General features: G+C 45.0%; 2 protein-coding genes across 2 annotated transcripts in view; one reads left to right on the top strand and one right to left on the bottom strand.

Annotated features, from left to right (window-relative positions):
* Window positions 1-216: 216 nt before the first annotated feature.
* On the bottom strand, window positions 217-9776 carry LOC146869468 (uncharacterized). The gene is made up of 3 exons (XM_085599859.1): window positions 8739-9776; window positions 7824-7877; window positions 217-7487 (listed from the first exon to the last, which is right to left on the bottom strand). The coding sequence occupies exon 3, from the start codon at window positions 6174-6176 to the stop codon at window positions 4524-4526; it is 1653 nt and encodes a 550-aa protein (XP_085455985.1). The 5' UTR covers window positions 6177-7487; window positions 7824-7877; window positions 8739-9776; the 3' UTR covers window positions 217-4523.
* Window positions 9777-10177: 401 nt separating this feature from the next.
* LOC146869467 (extracellular calcium-sensing receptor-like) overlaps window positions 10178-19703 on the top strand; it is a 187054-nt gene continuing 177528 nt past the window's right edge. The window contains exon 1 of the mRNA XM_085636605.1: window positions 10178-10320. Coding sequence (XP_085492731.1) covers window positions 10178-10320 — 143 coding nt within the window. The remainder of the gene's footprint in view (window positions 10321-19703) is intronic.

The following is a 19703-nucleotide window of genomic DNA, read 5'->3' as shown; positions in this document are numbered from 1 at the left end:
GCTCCCCTCATGGTTTTTACTTTTTGCATCTACAGTCGATACAGATTTCGCCAAAGACAGTAACCTTTTCAGCTGGAATCAGCCGGTTTTGCTTTTCCCATACTTGGTTCAGCAAAGGTAAATGTGCCTTAAAGGAAAACAGTGGAAGTCACAAATGACAATAACTTGTAATAAAAAGAGTCGAGGAATTTCAAGATTCAAACCAAGTTTAGATAAAAAAAGAATATTTAATGATTACTCAAGAGCAAAATCCAAACAGGTCTGTGATTTTAGGATTATTAATTAGCAAAAAAACAACTGCCCTAAAGAAAATAAACAATGCTCAAAGTCATGTTTTCAACACCACAAAGAGGAAAACTAATTTTAAAATAAAGCAGAACCACTGAATCAATAATAAATCTGTATGCAAAATAGAAGATGACCTCGGTACCCATGCTCCAGGGGGTAGTGGTAATGATGATTAACACTGGAATTTGATGCAAGGTTTAGGGCTGAATCAAGTCTTAGAATGTCAGAAGATCGAAGTGAAAAATGCCCACAAAGTAGAGTTGGGTCATCAAGTCGAACCTGCTTCTACTGCCATCAAATGCATCAAAAATCAGGCAGTTACAACAGCTGTGAGGTCTTCAGAGCTTCCAAGTTATGGAGATGGTTAAAGGTTGATTATCCGAACCAAATCATGGAACGTTGTGTGAGTAATAGCAGCACACTGGAGCTCACACTGACAGTTCAAACATGAAACTTATAACCGTCAGGGTGTATCACAGCAGGTTCAAAGGTTGATCAAAGTTATCCAAGTGGAAAAGGCAGATGAAGGCACAGGAACTTCAGGTTTTGGACTCTCAGTGCTTACAGTGGAGCCGTACAGCGAAGGTAAAAACTGTTCATCATATAAAAATGTACATGAAGAATAAGAGTTCCTCGGAAGCAGTTACCAGCAGATGATGTTTCAGCGCCAATGTGGTGGTAAATGCAACAAAATCATGTAAAAGGAAGAGGAGAAAGGAAATATAAAAGCAAATCACGATAACATGGCTAACAACATGGAGAAATTACCTGAGCCTACTACTGCTATATCGAGTAGATGCTGCAAAAGTCCTGCAGGAGGCCCAATGATGTAGCAAGTCCAGGAAAATTACTTTGAGATAATCGTTGCCCCTCCTCAGTCAAAAAAACACATCGAACAGGTGCTCTGGTGTTCGCGCAAGTTCATCCCATTTCCTCTAATAACAGCCCTAGTACCCATATCCAGTTTAGCTTTACCACAAAAACGAAACACCTCGGTCCAGTTGAACACATTGAGGGGTATTCACAAAGGTATCTTACACCTGTGAGTAATTTAAACATGCAAGGATGATCTTAGAGTAACTCTCCTACTTTTAGCTATTCACCTTTAGGAGTGTAATGAGCATGGGCAACCACTAATAATGGAAAACCCAAGAACCCCATAGAAAATAAGAATAAATGTAAATCATTTATTGGGACTTTTAAAACTACATATGCATTCAAAATAATGCTACAAAATTACATATATTTCAAAATTAATTAGTTCATGATAAAATATGTTAACCTTTAAATTAAAAAAAATATTGTAACTATTAAAATAATAATTTCAATTAATTCTATACATACCATTTTTTAAGGCTGTGTCCCCTCTGAACAGAGGTGCATAAGCAATTCAGTAATTCTGAGTACATAATAAGACAATACAATAATTTTACTTTAGGTGGGAATTTTTAAAACAGATCTTTAAATAAACATTTTTTTACATGTTTAAAATCAATTCATTATGTAACTAAAATACAAGTTAATAGTGTTGTAGCATTTTTTATTTGGTTCTACATTTAAAATATATACAATTTAAAGTAATAGTTAACATAAAACACTTAATTTGTTTTAAATGTACTTTTTAAAGCATTCTGTACATTTTATTTTTATTTCATTTTTTACACAGGGAGAACTCCACCCAAGTTGAATATATTAAAAATTATATCCTTTCCTAAGCTTAAATTAAAAGTTTCCCACCTAAAGTAAAAACATTATTATGTATTAATAATTATTAAATGTGATGTACAGAATTAATTATAACAAATGCAATTATACTTTAATAAAAAGGAATATTATATTAGTGTTTAAAATTTAAAAAAACGTAATTGAAACATTTTAACATATTGAAATGTTTTCTTTTTACATATCTTTCCATTAAACTACATTTATTTTGATTTTTAGCTAGATTAAAATATTTAGTTTTACATTATTTCCTATGGGGTTTTATTTTACATCCCTACCGCCATTATTATTTATGGGAGGGTGTTGCAGTTCCAGTGGATGGCCATGTGTGATGTTGGGCTTACTCCAGCTCTGAGCTGGGCCACATTTATGACTGTTTTAGGGACATTATGGCTGTAGTAAATTTAGAAGTTTTGCTTGTAAATAGAAAACGGTTTACTCCTTTTTGTGGGTGAGCGCTTGTCCTGCCCTCAACTGCTCCTTACTCATTCCTTAGCCACTCTTTTTTTATACATAAGTAGTTCTCATTTTACAGCACCTTCCCTTTGTCCCTTCCACATTTACTCATTTACTACTAAAAAGTATACTAAGGCATGCAGAAACTCTGCAGTCAGGCAAACAACTCCACACAGAAAAAGATGGGAGAGGCAGAAAGACCGCTCATAGTTAACTCCACACAGAAAAAGATGGGAGAGGCAGAAAGACCGCACATAGTTAACTCCACACAGAAAAAGATGGGAGAGGCAGAAAGACCGCACATAGTTTGTGAACAGCAATTTGTAGTACTTTCGTAGTACTAACAATGTAAAACACAGATTTTTGAGTCTCCCTTGTGATTCTAAAGCTTGTAAACTTTCCTTAGCAGATGGGAAGTAGGTTCAATTTGTAGCAAAATGGAAAGAGGCCAGTAAAGTGGATCTTTGTAATACTGGGCTGTGTCACCTCGGAACAGAAGTGATTATGACTATCTAGGGTGGGGCCAAGAATGGTTTCCATATGGATGGCATTGTCTTTAGTTGTACAAAGATAAGAGAATGATGTGGTTATGTTGTTGAGATTAACTACCAGTCCTTCATCACCTTTAGTTTTCCATAATGATCAGTCCTAAGTAGCATCAACATGAAAAGACGTTGGTCCCACAGAGACCTACAACAAAGAGTATCCTGCTGCAGCTACCTGGTGAGCCTCATTAAGGGTGGAAACAGTTTGAGTTACTTACATTGCAGATCATAGGGGTGTGGCCTTAAAGTTAGGGATCTACTGGACCTTGTCCAGTGTGGCTTATTAACACTCAGGAAGCAAAACAAACTGAGTGGAATGAGCCCACAAATAGTCATTAGGCAATTACATTAATTCAAGCATTTCCATCCTTTGCTGTGTGCTTTTCTCAGTAAACAGATTATTGGACAATCAATGAATTGATGTCTTTGTGGCTGCTACCTGTGAAGGTTTTGCAAACCTGAACACGACCCCCCCCCAGTGTCGACAGCGAGTTCCTTTTATTCTCCCACATTGTCTCTCTCATGAAGAGAGGTTGCATTTACAACTGAAGTTTTTAACACATTTAGAAAACTGATTTAACATCAGAAAACAAACAACGAGAAAACAAATGATCAAACTTAATCTCCAGCAGACGCTTCCCTGGCATTTAGAACATTGACAAGGTTTTGTCTAACGCGAGTTCTTTCATGTTGAGAGAGAGCAGATTTCTGACTGAAGCTTTTCCAGCATTCAGAGCATTGATAAGGTTTTTGCCCAGAATGTAAAGGCTCATGTCGGGTGAGACAGGTTTTCAGTCTTAATCATAAGAGAGTAAACTTAATGATTTCCTCGTGTCTTTCTGTACCAGTTGTCTACCCTAAACCCTCATCTAAAAATTGACGTTTAATAGAAGTGCAGTATACAGGGGTAAGATTAATGAGTGAGGTGGTGATGTTGTTCGGGCGTTTACGTGGTCCTTAGCATCACACGAAAATGCCAATTTTTAGATATAAGAGGCAATTTTATATTTCACTACACAGATCCCTGCAGTATTTTCCCTCGAAAGAAGGTGGTATTCACCTAGGGAAGTGAATACCTATGTGCGAAACCAATTGATGCTGCCGCCTGATACTACATCATAATGGTGACCAGTTAACACCACCAGAGGAAAATATTGGTTAAGGCTTTCAGGTAGACAACTAGTACATGAAGACACCAGTAAATCATTTAATTCACTCTCATTTGATTAAGACATGCTACACTTGAGGAAGGTGAGTGTCCTTTCCGCATGCTTCTACCCCCTCCCCACGCCCATTTGATTTTTCGAGACAGGTTTTCCGCCTGAACCTTTTAGGGCATGCAGAACACTGAAACGGTATGTGCCCAATGTGGATTCTCTCATGTTGAATTAAACTAGCTTTCTCACTAAAGCTTTTTTGGGATTAGGAGTACTGATGAGGTTTTTGCCCAGTGTGAGTTCTCTCACGTTGCGTGAGATACATTTTGTGACTGAAGGTTTTCTGGCATTCAGTTCACTGATAAGGTTTGTGCCCCATGTGCGTTCTCCAATGTTGAGTGAGACTTTGTCTCAGTCTGAAGCTTTTCCAGCATTCAGAACACTGATAAGGTTTTTGCCCGGTGTGGATTCCCTCATGTACAGTTAAACCTGATCTGTGACAGAAAAGTTTTTGGCATTCAGAGCACTGATACGGTTTTTCCCCAGTGTGAGTTCTCTCATGTTGGGCAAGAGCATATTTCTGACTGAAGCTCTTCCAGCATACAGTGCACGAATAAGGTTTTTGCCCAGTGTGAGTTCTCTCATGTTTAGTGAGACTTGTTTTCTGACTAAAGTTTTTCTGGCATTCAGAACACTGATACGGTTGTTGCCCAGTGTGAGTTGTCTCATGATTAGTGAGAGTTACTTTCTGACTAAAGCATTTCTGGCATTCACAGCACTGATACGGTTTTAGTCCAGTGTGAGTTCTCTCATGTTGAGTGAGACTAGATTTATGACTGAAGCTTTTCCAGCATTCAGAGCACTGATAAGGTTTTTTCCCAGTGTGAGTTCTTTCATGTTTAGTGAGACTTTGTTTCAATCTGAACGTTTTCTGGCATTCACAACACTGATACGGTTTGAGCCCGGTATGGATTCTCTCATGCAGAGTTAAACCTGATCTGTGACAGAAACGTTTTTGGCATTCAGAGCACTGATACGGTTTTTCTCCAGTGTGAGTTCTCTCGTGTTTTGCAAGATTACATCTCTGACTGAAGCTCTTCCAGCATTCAGTGCACTGATAAGGTTTTTGGCCAGTGTGAGTTCTCTCGTGTTTTGCAAGATCAGATCTCTGACTGAAGCTCTTACAGCATTCAGAGCACTGATACGGTTTTTCACCAGTGTGAGTTCTCTCATGTTGTGCAAGATCAGATCTCTGACTGAAGCTCTTACAGCATTCACAGCACTGATACAGTTTTTCTCCAGTGTGAGTTCTCTCATGTCTTGCAAGATCAGATCTCTGACTGAAGCTCTTCCAGCATTCAGAGCACTGATACGATTTTTCTCCAGTGTGAGTTCTCTCATGTTTTGCAAGATCAGATCTCTGACTGAAGCTCTTCCAGCATTCACAGCACTGATACGGTTTTTCTCCAGTGTGAGTTCTCTCATGTCTTGCAAGATCAGAGCTCTGACTGAAGCTCTTCCAGCATTCACAGCACTGATACGGTTTTAGTCCAGTGTGAGTTCTCTCATGTTGAGCGAGACTAGATTTCCTACTGAAGCTTTTCAAGCATTCAGAGCACTGATAAGGTCTTTGCCCAGTGTGAATTCTCTCGTGGTAAGTGAGACTTATTTTCTGACTAAAGCTTCTCTGGCATTCAGAACACTGATACGGTTTTAGCCTAGTGTGAGTTTTCTCATGTTGAATTAAACTAAATCTCATACTGAATCTTTTCTGGCATTCTGACCACTGATCAGGATTTTGTCCAGTGTGGATTCTCTTGTGTCGAGTTAGAGTAGCCTTATGACTGAAGCTTTTTTGACACTCAGAGCACTGATTAGGTTTTTGTCCACTGCGAGTTCTCTCATGTTTAGTGAGGTGGGATTGAGAACTAAAGCTGCTCTCACATTCATTGGTCTTATTCGAGTTGTGTGTATCCCCAAGTTGGATTTTTTCCTGGATACATTTCATCTTTGGACTGAATCTGATTTCAGAATCAGAATTAATTCATGTTACACTCAGAATTAACTTTTAAATACACTACACATACTCTGCCAAACATTTGTATTTAATGAATCATAGATTTATTAGGAGATCGTTTTTCCGACGTTTAAAGGCAGTCTATCTAACTTGGCCAATACACTTTCACAGAGGATCCCCCTGTTTTTTATTAAGATGTCCTTCCGGGAATCATTTTCTCAAAGTTATGCCCAGGTCAGTTCTTTCAAGTTAATTTAGACTCATTTTCTGACTCCACATTGGATTTAGGAGTTTTAAAAGCACTGACAAGGTCTTTGGGGTTTAGTGCTTACATTTAACCTAAATTTGTTCATACAAGTATTAATCGGGGATCAAGACATGCAACAATGATTGCTCTTTTAAAGCTTCCTATCCCAGTACTAGCTTTTTTGGCTCTGTGGCTAAAGCTACAGTAGGTACATGATTGACTTTGGCAGTCTGAGACACTTTGAAACAACTGAGATCAACCCAAGAGACAGAGTTCCTGGAGAAAATGTTTCTATATTCAAAATGATAATCCAGCGATTTTGCTGTAGTGACAACAGGGAAAGCATTTTCACAATTACTTACATTTAAATAATGTATTCTCTCCACTTGTATCACATGAGACATAGACGAAAGATTGTTCTTTTAAATTGAGGTGATTGGTAATCCTCACAATTCGGCCACGTCATGTGTAGAGATACTGTTTTGTTGCAAAGGCGCTTGGGTCTCCAAGACATTCCTTATAAACCATCAGATAGAATTTACAACACTGATTAGTTGCTCTCAAGTACACTGCGTGGATATTAATTGTCACCAATATTTTAGTTCTTACATACTTTGAAATGGAAAATTTGGCAATTGCTTCTTGTGATTTTACTTTAGTGACTTGACAACTTATAATGAACATACAAAATGTGTGATATTACTTTGACATTCAGCCCTTTCTTCACCATTCCTGGCACAAATAATTTGTTTCTTTTTAGAGCTCTAAAATGTAGAATGTTTTAATTTCTTCAACATAAATCTTTTCATCATGTTTCACTAAAGTACATTTCTTTTTTGGTTCATGTTTCAGTGACTTGTACAAATAAAGTTAGAGACTATAAATGGACACACAGAAATAATATTTATGACTGCTTTCTTTGCAGAAAGAAGGCATTTACTGAAATTAGATAGGAACTCAGTTTGAGCTGCAATTCCGACAGGGGAGAAACAGCTCTAGGACACTGTGTAGATATGGAGCTTGGAAGCACTGGAACTCAAGGTTGCGAGAGCAAACTGAGGGGATATCGAAAAAAGAAACACAAGTTACACATACATTGCGACACAGATTTTCAGAAGCATCCAACACCAACAATTTACTCTTTCTATGACAACGGCTAGCATCACAGAAAATATTTTAACACCTTTAATAAAATATTAGATACTGTTTACTCCAATGCCCACTTAGAGGATTCATCTATTCCTTATTTCAGCAATCTATGAAGGGACATTTAATTCAACAAACATATTGGCCTTGTACTCTGTGATTTAAATGCCCCTGTCTACTGAGGCTGTGTCCAGTTAGTTCAGCGGAATTCACAGTTTCAAATTTTGGAAAAGATAAGGACTTACTTTGTGGCCTGAAAATCGTCAGACTCCTCCAACAAGATCCTGGTACTGCAACACCTGACAAAGCAAAAAAAACACCACAACAGTAAAGGAAACCAAAAAGGGACAAGAAAAGGCAAACAGAACAAAGAGAGGAAAGAGAATAGAAGACTATCTTCCACTCTCACGACAGGGACCAAGGTGGACCCGTGAATTGTCAGACAAGACAGAAAAGGACAGAATGAGAGGACCTGATGAGGTGGAAGTGAGATGCAGAGAGAAAAGACGCGGAAAGAACCTTTCAAGAGAGGATAGTATCACTTGAGGTAGAAAAGACGCAGAAAGAACAAACAGAAGGAGCATAGTATCAAGTGGGTAGAGGAGGAGACAAATGCACAGATAGTCAAGGAACTGCTGGGCAACACGGGAGGCAAGCACTCACGGCCAGTGCATCAAAACCTGAAAAACAACTGGACCTGCACCACGCCCCCAACATGTTCCTGGAGGAACGTGGCTCCATCAGGTGGGTGCCAGGGTACACAGGTGGTCAGCTACAATAGCGGGAACAAAAAGATATTTGGAGGACATTTGAAGGAACACAGGAAAGCAGCACGCCGTTACAAAACCTTGACCGGTGATGCACTTTGTCAGAGAACCCTTACTATTAATAAAGGCCCTAAAGGAAGAGGCAGGCAGACAAAAGCATAGTACAATTTATGAAATTGGAGATAATTCGCTGAGCACATGAGTGTACTATTATAAGGAAATATGAGAAAGTGGCTTGCGTAAAAGCAATTTTTTTTTATTATCAGAAGTTTGATAGCAACACAAATAGTGTAGTGAGGAAGTCAAAAGTGGAAGTTGTAGAGACATAAAAAAACAAAAACAGCTCGAGAGAGCAAATAGAGGAAAAAGAAACAGGGTAAAAGGAAACCTTACCTGACAGTTATTTATTTTGTTTCTCCAAGAGTGATGGCCGCACCGCACTGCGTGGCTTCCCAGAATACTTTGAGAAGAAGTAAAGACATGCTTTAACCAAGAGCTTATTTGCATCAGATGACAATTACGCTTCATCCCATTTTCCAAATAACCGTCCTGAACTTACAAAACAAAAGGAACTCTTGTTCTGTGGAAATCATTGTCAAGCATCTATGGTTTAGAAAAAACACTTTATTCTCTTAGTATCTATGACCAAACCCACAAAACACATCTTCCTTCAAATCCAAACCTTGTAGTACAAGAACACACCAATAACCAGGAACCCTTGCTGCAAAAGGTCTGAATGAATACACAGTGCACACACAGGGTGAACAAGGTCTTAGTGTCTCACGCATGCTGTGACGTTATAGCACTGTAAATATACAAATCACTATTCCCTAATGCACCAACCAGGATTCAAATTAGCGACCCTCCAGTTTAACACAACAACAGAAATTATCACATTAACCAACTGAGCATTTCATACAGAATAGTTTAACTTGCATTTTCTCTTCGTTTCAGGTGTTTAAATCATATTACAATTCCTCCCTCTCGGAACTGATTGACACAACCCTTATCCAGCTCAAAGTTCTGCAGCAGTACATTATGATTTTACAACTGAAGGCTAAAATAAATAAATGTAAATATCAGAAGCCAATTATTTTAGGGGAAGACAAAAATATAAACTGGTTTGGCCCTGTTTGCTCACCCTATCACGTATCTTGACTAAGGCCTGTGTACCCTTGCCTTGAGAGACAAAACTGTACGTGAGTCTGGTATCCTAATTTTATTTTGGCCTCAGCAAACGCAAGACCTTGAGTGCGCACTACATGCCTAGGCCCAAAGTTGACCCTAATGCCCAGTGCCTGGCCGGGAGAACATAGATGGACCCTAAAAGCACACCTCGGTCTGTGTCCCTGGCCATGTACAGTGAGTGGCGGTGGCAGAGTACCATCTCCTTAGAGGTCACCAGCTGAACAGGCTTTTTTACCTGTTCAAGGGTGACCAAACCCGGCATTGATATCCCGGTTTAAATTTCGAGTCATGTGTATTTATATTATAAGGTAGAAGGACTCTATGTTGTTTACACGTGTCTATGTATCTTGTTATCAGTCGCATCCATGTTGGCTTGGCTCTGGGCTGACATGGCACAGGTTGGAGTGTATTGGCAGAAATCCCAAAGAGAAGGGTGTAACTTTGGACACAAGGGTGGCGGGATGGAGTCAGGACTGCTTTTTAGAAAATCTATGTGACCAGGATTGATGATTGGTCTTTAATGAGCTCTCCTGTTTGGTTAATGGTGGGGGAATGTGAAGAGTCTGCAGAGACAAACACTAGTGAAAGACATTTCTGGGAGTGATGGATTCTTTGTGTTCCTTTGGATGGCCCATCTGGGAATGATGCAAGGAGCCATGTTCAGCCTTACTGTGCTCATGGTGCTAGTATTCCCACTTGGCGCTAGCATCGTCTCCACCTGCTGTGAGGAGCAATCACTTTGCACAAACATCCATCTTGTGCTACAGAGGAAAATGGACATTGAAAGGTAAGCAGCGAAAGCAGTAAACCCAGACAGTGAATTTAAATTCAGGGTCTGAAAATACCACAGAAAAGTGGGTCCAAACATATTGACTTTGTTCTAATTCAAGCTGCTTCACTGCCGTCCCAGAGACCATTGCCTGCCCTTAAGAAAATTAAACTGAAAAGTTTAATTTCTCTTTTTTAGATGCATCCCGTTTTCCTTTAAGGAAAACAGGCTGCATTTTTAAAAAACTGCTTTATTATAAAAGCAATCACAGACATGGTGGTCTGCTGACCCCAGCCAGGCCACCATCCCTGTGAATGCTAGCCATTCCTAAAGGGTCGCAAATTGCGCCTGCCTCATTAATATTAATGAGGCATGCAATTTGCGACCCCATTAGGAATCCCAAACAGTTTCTGAGACACTGTTGTGCCTTCCAATTAGCGAGTTGCAAATTGCGAGTTGCAAATGCGACGCAATTTGCGACTTGCTAATTGGTGGGTCGTAAGTCTGGCCCTGAGTCTGTGCTCCCGCACCATTTCCCTGAAATGCTGTGGACAGCTCTACCCTGAGAGTCCAGTGCGGAAGGGGTTGCTCTTCGCCCAGTTTGCAGAGCCACAGTAGGCCAAACCCCAGGACACCGGTGGCAAAAGACCTCACTCGCCACTGTTGGGGTCCATTAGTTATTGTTTGCCCTGTGACCCACCTTAAGTCACTGGCGTAATGAAACTTGAGGAGGCCTCACTGCAAGGTACGTGAAGGGACCCCCTCCGAACTCAATCAGGAGCTCTCTGGCCAGAGTACTGTGCTGAGGGGGCCCCATGCAGCTTGGGCCCCCCCACATGCAGGGGCTGCGGGGGCCTTTGTTACGCCACGGCCTGCAGTTATTCATTTCCCCACCACCACCATGAAATTCTAACATCTTAACAGCGAGGAAAACATTGTATTATGGTAAGAGGCATCTGATCAGCTTTCTAAATGTGCCTTTTCTTCCTAGAAAAAGGCATCAGTTCTGCCTCTAGAATACGGTGATACCTGCCCCTCCGCCCATCCCTAATGCATCACATCCCACATACATCAAGAAAGAGCTCTCCCTGCAGACTCCAGGTCCTTTACACATTACTGATCTTTACAAGGTTCAAAGCTACTCACAGCATGACCCTATGTCCTGTACCTGCTCTGATGGCACCTCATGCTCCTCTCCGAAAAGATCATATCCACGTATGAGTTGTGCCCAGACCTCCTGTCCTCATTGCGCTGTGGTTTCTCAGATGCTTAGACCTCTCCCGACTCAGATAAGAGATACCCAGCGTTTACTGAATTTAAGTTAGCACTGAAAGCTCACTTGACTGGACTCTGAGGTTCTGTTGCCTGACCATCTTAACTCCCTAGTCACCTCCAGAGCTGGCAACTGTAAACTGTAAATCTGTCTATAAAGATTTGTTTTCTTCTTGGTTTCAGTGTTTAAATGGTGTCAGCCCAGTATGGTATGCCTCTCCTGGAGTTGACGGCCTTAAGGGGCCGTTGCTAGTATAAATATTGGGCGACAGGGTGCGTCCCAGCCCAGTGCCCCTGGCGATCTGAATGGCCTCTGAGTTTAGCTCATTTACGTAAACTCAGGCTGTAGGCTGTGTATGCAGAAGATTCAGAAGTGATCTCAAACTCCCAGAGAAAAGAAAGCGCCTAGGTGTCTCCACCAAGAAGGCTATTCCGGGGAGTCAAGCACCTTATCAGCATCAGCCACCTTCATGTGTGGGTTTACCCGATGCAGCACGGCGAATACAGTCCGTAGATGAACCACTGTGGATCTACGTAGGACAAATCCTGACTGTAAAGGGGAGACAATTTTCTCAAGTATGTGGTACACCTTAGGCAGGACTTTATTATTATAGGTAAGCAGTGACAGGGGGCGATAAGAGGTACACTTAACGAGGCCTTTACCAGGCTTGGGGAGTACTGAAATGATTGCGTTTCTTATAGACAGCAGCAACACACTGCCTTTAAAGCTCAGCATAAACCTCCAGCAGAGGTGGGGCCGGAATAGGTTTGTAAGCTTCGTAAAACCCTACATCAGACCTTCAGATCCTGGAGCCTTTCCTACTGCTAGGGCGTCCAGGGCTGCAACGATCTGTTCCCCAGAGATCGATGGCTTATAATGGGATATTGTAGGAAAGTGTCCCTTTTTGACATGGTCACCCCCAATTTTGACTTAGGTGCACTGGGTTCCTGCTAATCAGGTCGCAAGTGCCAGTGCTCTTTCCCTAAAAGAAGGTAACTGTTCAATTGTTCCCCAGTTGGCAAGACCTTTAGCACTTATTTCAGTCTCTAGTAAATGGTACCCCTGGTGTCAGGGCATGAGTACTAAAGAGGGTCCTTAAGGACTGCAGCATGTATTGTGCCACCCTAAGGGACCCACCACCAAACTCATGCAAACAATGACATGGCACACACGCTGTGTGCCATGCCCACAGACACTACATGCATTATATGTATGTTACCCCTACAGCAGTTCTTAAAGCCCTAAGGAAGGGTGCATATTACATGAGAGGACTTATCTGCATGAACAGATATGACCCTGTGCTGTGTAGTTCAACTGCTAGAAAGTACAAATAGACAGGGAAGCCATCTCAAGTACATGTACTGGGCACTGGCTATTACGAGTTCCCCAGCTATATAATGGCTTCACTGAAACCTATGGTGGTTGGTATCAAACACCTTGTGTTGATACATCTATACTGATTCCAGTAGTGGAAACATGCACCCAGAGGGCCCCTTAAAGGTGCCCTCTACAAACATGCCAGCCTCTTAGTGTGCTGGCCGACTGGTGCTTTCCGCATTCCACCACAGATGAGTGTGTGACCCCTGGAAATGAGAGCCCACGCTCTCATAGGTCAGAAACAATGCCTACTCCTAAAGGAGGTGTTTACACCTTCCCTAGCAGGATGGCTAGTGAGTCTGCATACCAAGGCCAGAGGCCTCAAAGCCTCCGCTACATTTGATATGCAACCCTGGCTGCCCCCAGACCTGGGAGATGCCTCCCAGTCATGAGGCCCATTTGGTACCAGGACAGGCAGGAAATTAGATATGCAAGCAGCCGTGCTGCACCACCAGGCTAGTCACACGCCTTAGGTGGGCTGCATGGTGTGCTCCACGAAAGAAGGATTCCACTGGCTTGTTTCTGGTGGAATTAGGAACTCTGTGACAGGGGTATGCCCACTCCCTGCAGGAAGTGGTCATATAGGGGTTGTTGTGATCCCAAGAATAAGTAGCACATTGGCTACTACCCTTCACTCTCCTTAACGTCCCTAGATTCAATGCTTAGGTGCCCCCTTGACACCAGGCACTCAGATTCACTTGACAAAAGATGAACAAAGAAGTGAGTACTGTGGACTACTGGTCGACTTTGGCACCAAACCCTGACTGCTCCTGTCCTGACAACCCAACTCATCCTGCAGCTGTGCAGCCTCCAAAGGCTTCGGAGGTCCACTAGCACTTCGCCAAGCCGTCAGCATCTCCATAGAAGTGGAGGAGTCACTTAACTGCAACCTACAAGCACCAACCACAATGCCCAGTACACTATTCTGCTGACCACCTGGGTCCAGCGACGCAGCAGCCACCCAGGAGGAGATCACCGTGCTCCCAGAGGTCTGATCTCTTTCCTCACCAAGTGTGAAGACACCAGGACTCACACAGCACCAATGCCCGGGGTACAGGAGCCCTTGCAAAAATCAATGCTTGTTTGAAGTCCAATCTAGATCCCAAACCCTGCAAAGACCAATCAGTGACGAGGGGCATCAAAAACGTAGAGGCCAGAACCAAGAGTGGCCCGGCTTTCCTGATTTGGTCCCTTCTGCTGGTCCAACCATGAACCATGAGTGCCTTTAACGCATGGGTCCAGCTACCTAAAACCCTCCACAACAACCAACTGTGCCCCCCTGCTCTCAGGACCCTCATGAACTGAGCCCCCCCTTTGGAAGCTCTCAGACTTGTCCTCAAGTCCCCCTCTGCAGCCTGTTTCTAGGTGGCCTCCATTTTTGCCTACAGTGTAGAGTGCAATGCTAACAACCTATCCAGCACCTCTGCACCTGGACACTCCAGGGCATGTAAACTCAAACTGCTGGTGATAATTTGGACCTTGGCCCCCTAGCACCTTATGCCCTAAAGGGCACCCCTGAAATATGATTGCAAGTACCTGTATGTAGTTTATGTTTCTTTTTCCATAGGAAAGCATTACTTGGCAAAAACGCCGTAGTGTGACATTTTTACTTAACTGTAAAAATGTATATCTTGAAGAGTACTTAACCAATTACATATAAAGACTGGGCAGCAACTACCCAGAACTTCAGTGAAGATCTAGGTGTGCACCACTGCCAAAAGGCCTCTTGCAAAAGTTGAGAACTTCAACCTATCTTTGATTTTTACCAAAAACGCTTTGCAAGGCAGGATTTTTAACCCCATGCTCATAATGGTAAAAAGACAAAGTACTAATTCCAGAATGCAATGTAATGTTGGCTAAAACTCTATGATTGGTTGCATGATGAGGTGCAACGGTGGACAAGTACAAAAGGTTTGGGCGTGGATGTGGCCCAGTGTAATTGCCAGTGTCCGAGATAAATTCAAGCATTCCACCCATCATTTTCCGTATTCCTAAATACGACAGGTATGCCCCGACATAGATCCCGTGCTCGCTGCACCACTAGAATAAATCTCTTCTCTACACTCAAGGCCCAAATGGGTTGAAACAGGTCTTCGTTTGCTTGTGTTCCGGTTCAGAAAGGACCTGGCTTGGCCTTTCAGGCTGGATTAATCCGATTGGAAGGAGTCTAAGGCTGATTTGCATATGTCTGCTTCCTGTCTGAGGTGGCATGGTGGGCAAAAAATGATGGTTTGAGATGCCGCCTCAAGTAATTACCAGTGGCTGAGATTAGGTCCTCAGCATCCCTGGAAATGGCATCACATACCTTTATGCCTAATTGTAGGAGAGTAGGGTCTGCTTTCTATGTTCACCCCCACTTTTTGCTTTTGCTTTACTGGTTTTCGACTTAGATGTGGCTGTGGGCCTGCTAATCAGACCCACAGCCCTGCTGTTCTCTCTCTAAATTGATACTATGTACTTTAGGTGCATAACCCATTTGGATAGGATCACCTTATTGGCCCCTGTACAGTGTACCCTAGGTACCCAGGGCATAGGTGTACCCTAGGCCTACCAGGGGCTGCAGCATGTATTATGCCACCCCTGGCCTGGCCTTCCATTATGACACAACTGGCTGATCACTCAGCTGGGGCAAGGTCATGTAATCACCCCTTGCTTAGGTGTAGTATTCCTATACCTAACTTACATATAGACACATGTGTACCTATCAGCCACTCCTATGGCAGGCCTTAACAATCCTGGAGGCAGAGTGATTGGTAACATGTGAGATGGTGCTCTAGCATGAGCTGAGCCTGTCTGCAGCTTTCGGAACCATGTCCTTATAGCTGCTCTATGATATAGCCTACCATATACTCTTAAAGTGCCTTATAATCTTAAACGCTTATGGTAACTATGGTTTGGCTTTATCAAAACATGTTGTGTAAGGTGTCTAACACTTTGGAATAATACCCCCATCCCATTTCTGGGGATGAGGATATTATCCCTCCCTTCTAGAGGGAGAAGACATGTTGTAACCTACTTACCCGGTTAAAGTTAACCAGAGCCCCAGCATCACAAAATGGATGCTGCTGCCACAGACACGAGTCTGACCTCCTGCTGCTGGGAGTGATCCCGGCAAGGGAGGCTTGGACAATAGGTTTCCTGCCTTGGGAGGTGCGAGCACCACCCCAGACAGGCCTTAGTGTATTGGGGCAGGGAGGGATGAATAGAATGAGACATGCCTGGGGCACACAAGGTGTCCCGTGCATAGTCCAGTTCAAACCGGTGCTGTGGCACTCCAGCCCCAGTCCTGGTGCGAAACTGGACAAAGGGAAGGGGGTGTAACCACCCCCCTCCCAGGTCCCACCCATAAGGCGTGACCTAGCAGGTAACCCAGCCCCCCCAGATTTGGATAAGAGTGGTAGCTGGGCCCCAGGAAATTAGATTATCCTGAACCTGCAACTTGAACAGAAACTCTGGACCTTTGACATTCGACGAAAGAAGAAGACTGAAGAATCTCCCTTGTGGCCAAGGAGTGGCTACCCTGTGCAAACAGGCACCATCAAGAGACTACCCTTTGCTTTGCTAAAGTTCTACGAGGGACCGACTGCAGAGCCCGACCAGAGCCTTGACTTCCAGACTTCTCCGACCCTGATCCACATCCACAGCCGAGCTGAGATCCGTGGAGGCGACGAGAGACGTGGGACCGGCTACCTGGGAAAAGTGGCTAGTATCTTCAAGCGCAGCTTCTGAGGCACCCTCGAAGTTGTGCACCGGGGATTGAGAAGCCCCAACCCCAAGCACCATCTGCACCGAAGATCAGCCCCCCACACTCCACAAGTCCTGCGTGGGGCCCTTCTGCATTTTCCTGCTTGCCGCGTCTGTCCGGTTGCTTGCCCGCTGGCTAGTGGCCTTTGTGACGACGCATCCTGAAATCTTCACCGCTGGTTTGGCTCCTCCAGACTGGCTCCTGCTTCTTTGCAAAAGAGAAGCACCCCAGACCTTCCTGGTCTGCACCAGAAGCAAGTCCTCCGTTCTTCGTGGGTTCCGCTTGCCAAGGCTTGGTGAGTCCTAGTCCAACTTCGACACCGCCGACAGCAAGAGCCTTCGTGGGACAGCTCGCCTCCTGGTCCTGGTCGTCCTCGACGTTCCCTGGTCCTCGTGGCTGCAACGACAAGCTTCACCTTCACCTGCAATCTTCACGACATCGCCTGGTTCCTTCCTGGTTCCACGTGGTCACTGGCTAGTGACCTTGACTCTGTCCCTTCTGCTTGCAGGTCTCCTCTCTTCTTGATCCCAGCCTTGGGATCCACCGGACACTCTTCACTGACTGCCTGTCAGCAACTTTCCTTCAGGCATCCATAGAAGTCCACGACGAAACCCGACGCAAGTTCACACCTATGCACCCGCAGCCCGTGGGCTAGGTAACTTGGGTACTTCGGTGCTCACAAGGGTAGTGACTATCCTAGGGTCTAGTTTCCGAGTCTCGACTCTCTAGCTGCTTCAGAAGTGTCCTTAAACTGTTTATTTCTAAACTGTACTATTTCTATCGACTATACGCATTACGCGTGAGTGTTTCCACTCTGCACCTGAATCCCGTGGGCCTCCCACTTCCTAACTGTTGCTAGTGTAGTGTAGCCCCAGCGATTCCCTAGGACTATTCTATTTCCGTGACAGTGGTCCTTATACCACTTACTTAGTATATGGTTTGCGTGGCCCCTAGGGCCTAACTGTATTACTTACCTGTGTGACTTAATGTATGCATAAATAAGACTGTGTTGTACTTACCTCTAATCTCATAAAGAGTGCTGAGGGTTTGACTAGAATAAATACACTTTATTTTATATATATATCTGTTGTGGTGTCCTTTCATTTGGTATTCAAGGGATTATATATGGTATCACAGCTGGCTTCACATGCCATTCAGAGTTTAGCCTATGACTGCTCTTGTCCATGCAACCACTAGGATAGCTGGTCTATAAGGTTGACTTTACAACCAATCACCATAAGGGTTGTTTGGACTGATATAAGGTGTACACTAGAACTAGTGACATCATACATCAGGCCATCTTCTCACACTAATGATGTCCATGACATTACAGGAAATGACATCACATTACAATGGACCCAGTGTGGCAACAGACAGAGATAACATCAGGAAAGCTACATGAGAAGACATAGATAAAAGATTTTTGAGGACTACGTCACTGACACTTTTTTCCCCAAGGTATGAATGGGGAGGACCAGAGTGTGAGCCGCGGCCTGGGGAGGACCAGAGTGTGAGCCAGGGCCTGGGGAGGACCAGAGTGTGAGCCGGGGCCTGGGGAGGATCAGGGTGCTGAACTGAGGCCTGGGGAGGACCTGGACACTGAGCCAGGGGCCTGGCAAGGGCCAAGATGTTAGGTGGGGCGTGGTGAGGACCAGGATGTGAGGGGGTCCTGGCGAGGACCAGGATGTGAGGCGGGGCCTGCCGAGGAAAAGGACGTGTGCCTGGACCTGCTGACGACCACGATGATGAGCCAGGGACTGAGGAGGATCAAGATGTGTGCCAGGCCTAGGGAGGACCAGGATTATGAGTCAGGAACTTGGGAGGACCAGGATTTGAGGCGGGGTCTGGAGAGGACCAGGACGTGTGCCTGGACCTGCTGACGACCTGGATGTTGAGCCAGGGCCTGAGGAGGATCAGGATTTGAGCCGGGGGGTGGAAAGGACCAGGATGTGAGGCAGGGCTAGTGAGGACCAGGATGTGAGACGGGGCCTGGCGAGGACCAGGATGTGAGGGGTTCCTGGCAAAGACCAGGATGTGAAGCGGTGCCTGACGTGGACCAGGATGTGAGGTGGGGCCTGGCGAGGACCAGGATGTGAAGTGGTGCCTGGCGAGGAGCAGGATGTGAGGTGGGGCCTGGTAAGGACAAGGATGTGAGGCGGGGCCTAGCGAGGACCAGGATGTGAGGTGGGGCCTGCCGAGGACCAGGACGTGTGCCTGGCCTGCTGACCACCAGGATGCTGTGCCGGGGACTGAGGAGGATCAGGATGTGAGCCGGAGCTGGGGAGACCAGGATTATGAGTCAGGAACTTGTGAGGACCAGGATGTGAGGCGGGGTCTGGCGAGGAGCAGGATGTGAGATGGGGCCAGGCGAGGACCAGGATGTGAGGAGGTCCTGGCGAGGACCAGGATGTGAGGCGATGCCTGGCGAGGACCAGAATGTGAGGGGGGCCTGGCAAAGACCAGGATGTGAGGCGGGGCCTGGTGAGGACCAGGATGTGAGGCAGGGCTGGCGAGGACCAGGATGTGAGACTGGGTCTGGCCAGGACCAGGATTTGAGGCAGGCCTGGCGTGAACCAGGATGTGAGGTGGGGCCTTGTAAGGACAAGGATGTGAGGCAGGGCTGGCGAGGACCAGGATGTGAGACGGGGCCTGGCGAGGACCAGGCTGTGAGGTGGGGCCTGGTAAGGACAAGGATGTGAGGCAGGGCTGGCGAGGACCAGGATGTGAGACGGGGCCTGGCGAGGGCCAGGCTGTGAGGTGGGGCCTGGTAAGGATGTGAGGCAGGGCTGGCGAGGACCAGGGTGTGAGGGGGGCCTGGCAAAGACCAGGATGTGAGGCGGGGCCTGGTGAGGACCAGGATGTGAGGCGGGGCCTGGTGAGGACCAGGATGTGAGGCGAGGCCTGCCGAGGACCAGAACGTGTGCCTTGGCCTGCTGACGACCAGGATGATGAGCCAAAGCCTGAGGAGGATCAGGATGTGAGCCAGGCCTGGGGAGGACCAGGATG

This window comes from Triturus cristatus, chromosome 1_1, assembly GCF_964204655.1.
Source record: "Triturus cristatus chromosome 1_1, aTriCri1.1, whole genome shotgun sequence".
Taxonomy (NCBI): domain Eukaryota; kingdom Metazoa; phylum Chordata; class Amphibia; order Caudata; family Salamandridae; genus Triturus; species Triturus cristatus.
Note: the sequence above shows the minus strand (reverse complement) of the source record. Positions and strands in the feature narration are given on the sequence as shown.

Bases quoted from the DNA above. Each gene is read 5' to 3' on its own strand.
- LOC146869468 (XM_085599859.1), bottom strand. From the start codon at position 6,176: ATGAAATGTATCCAGGAAAAAATCCAACTTGGGGATACACACAACTCG.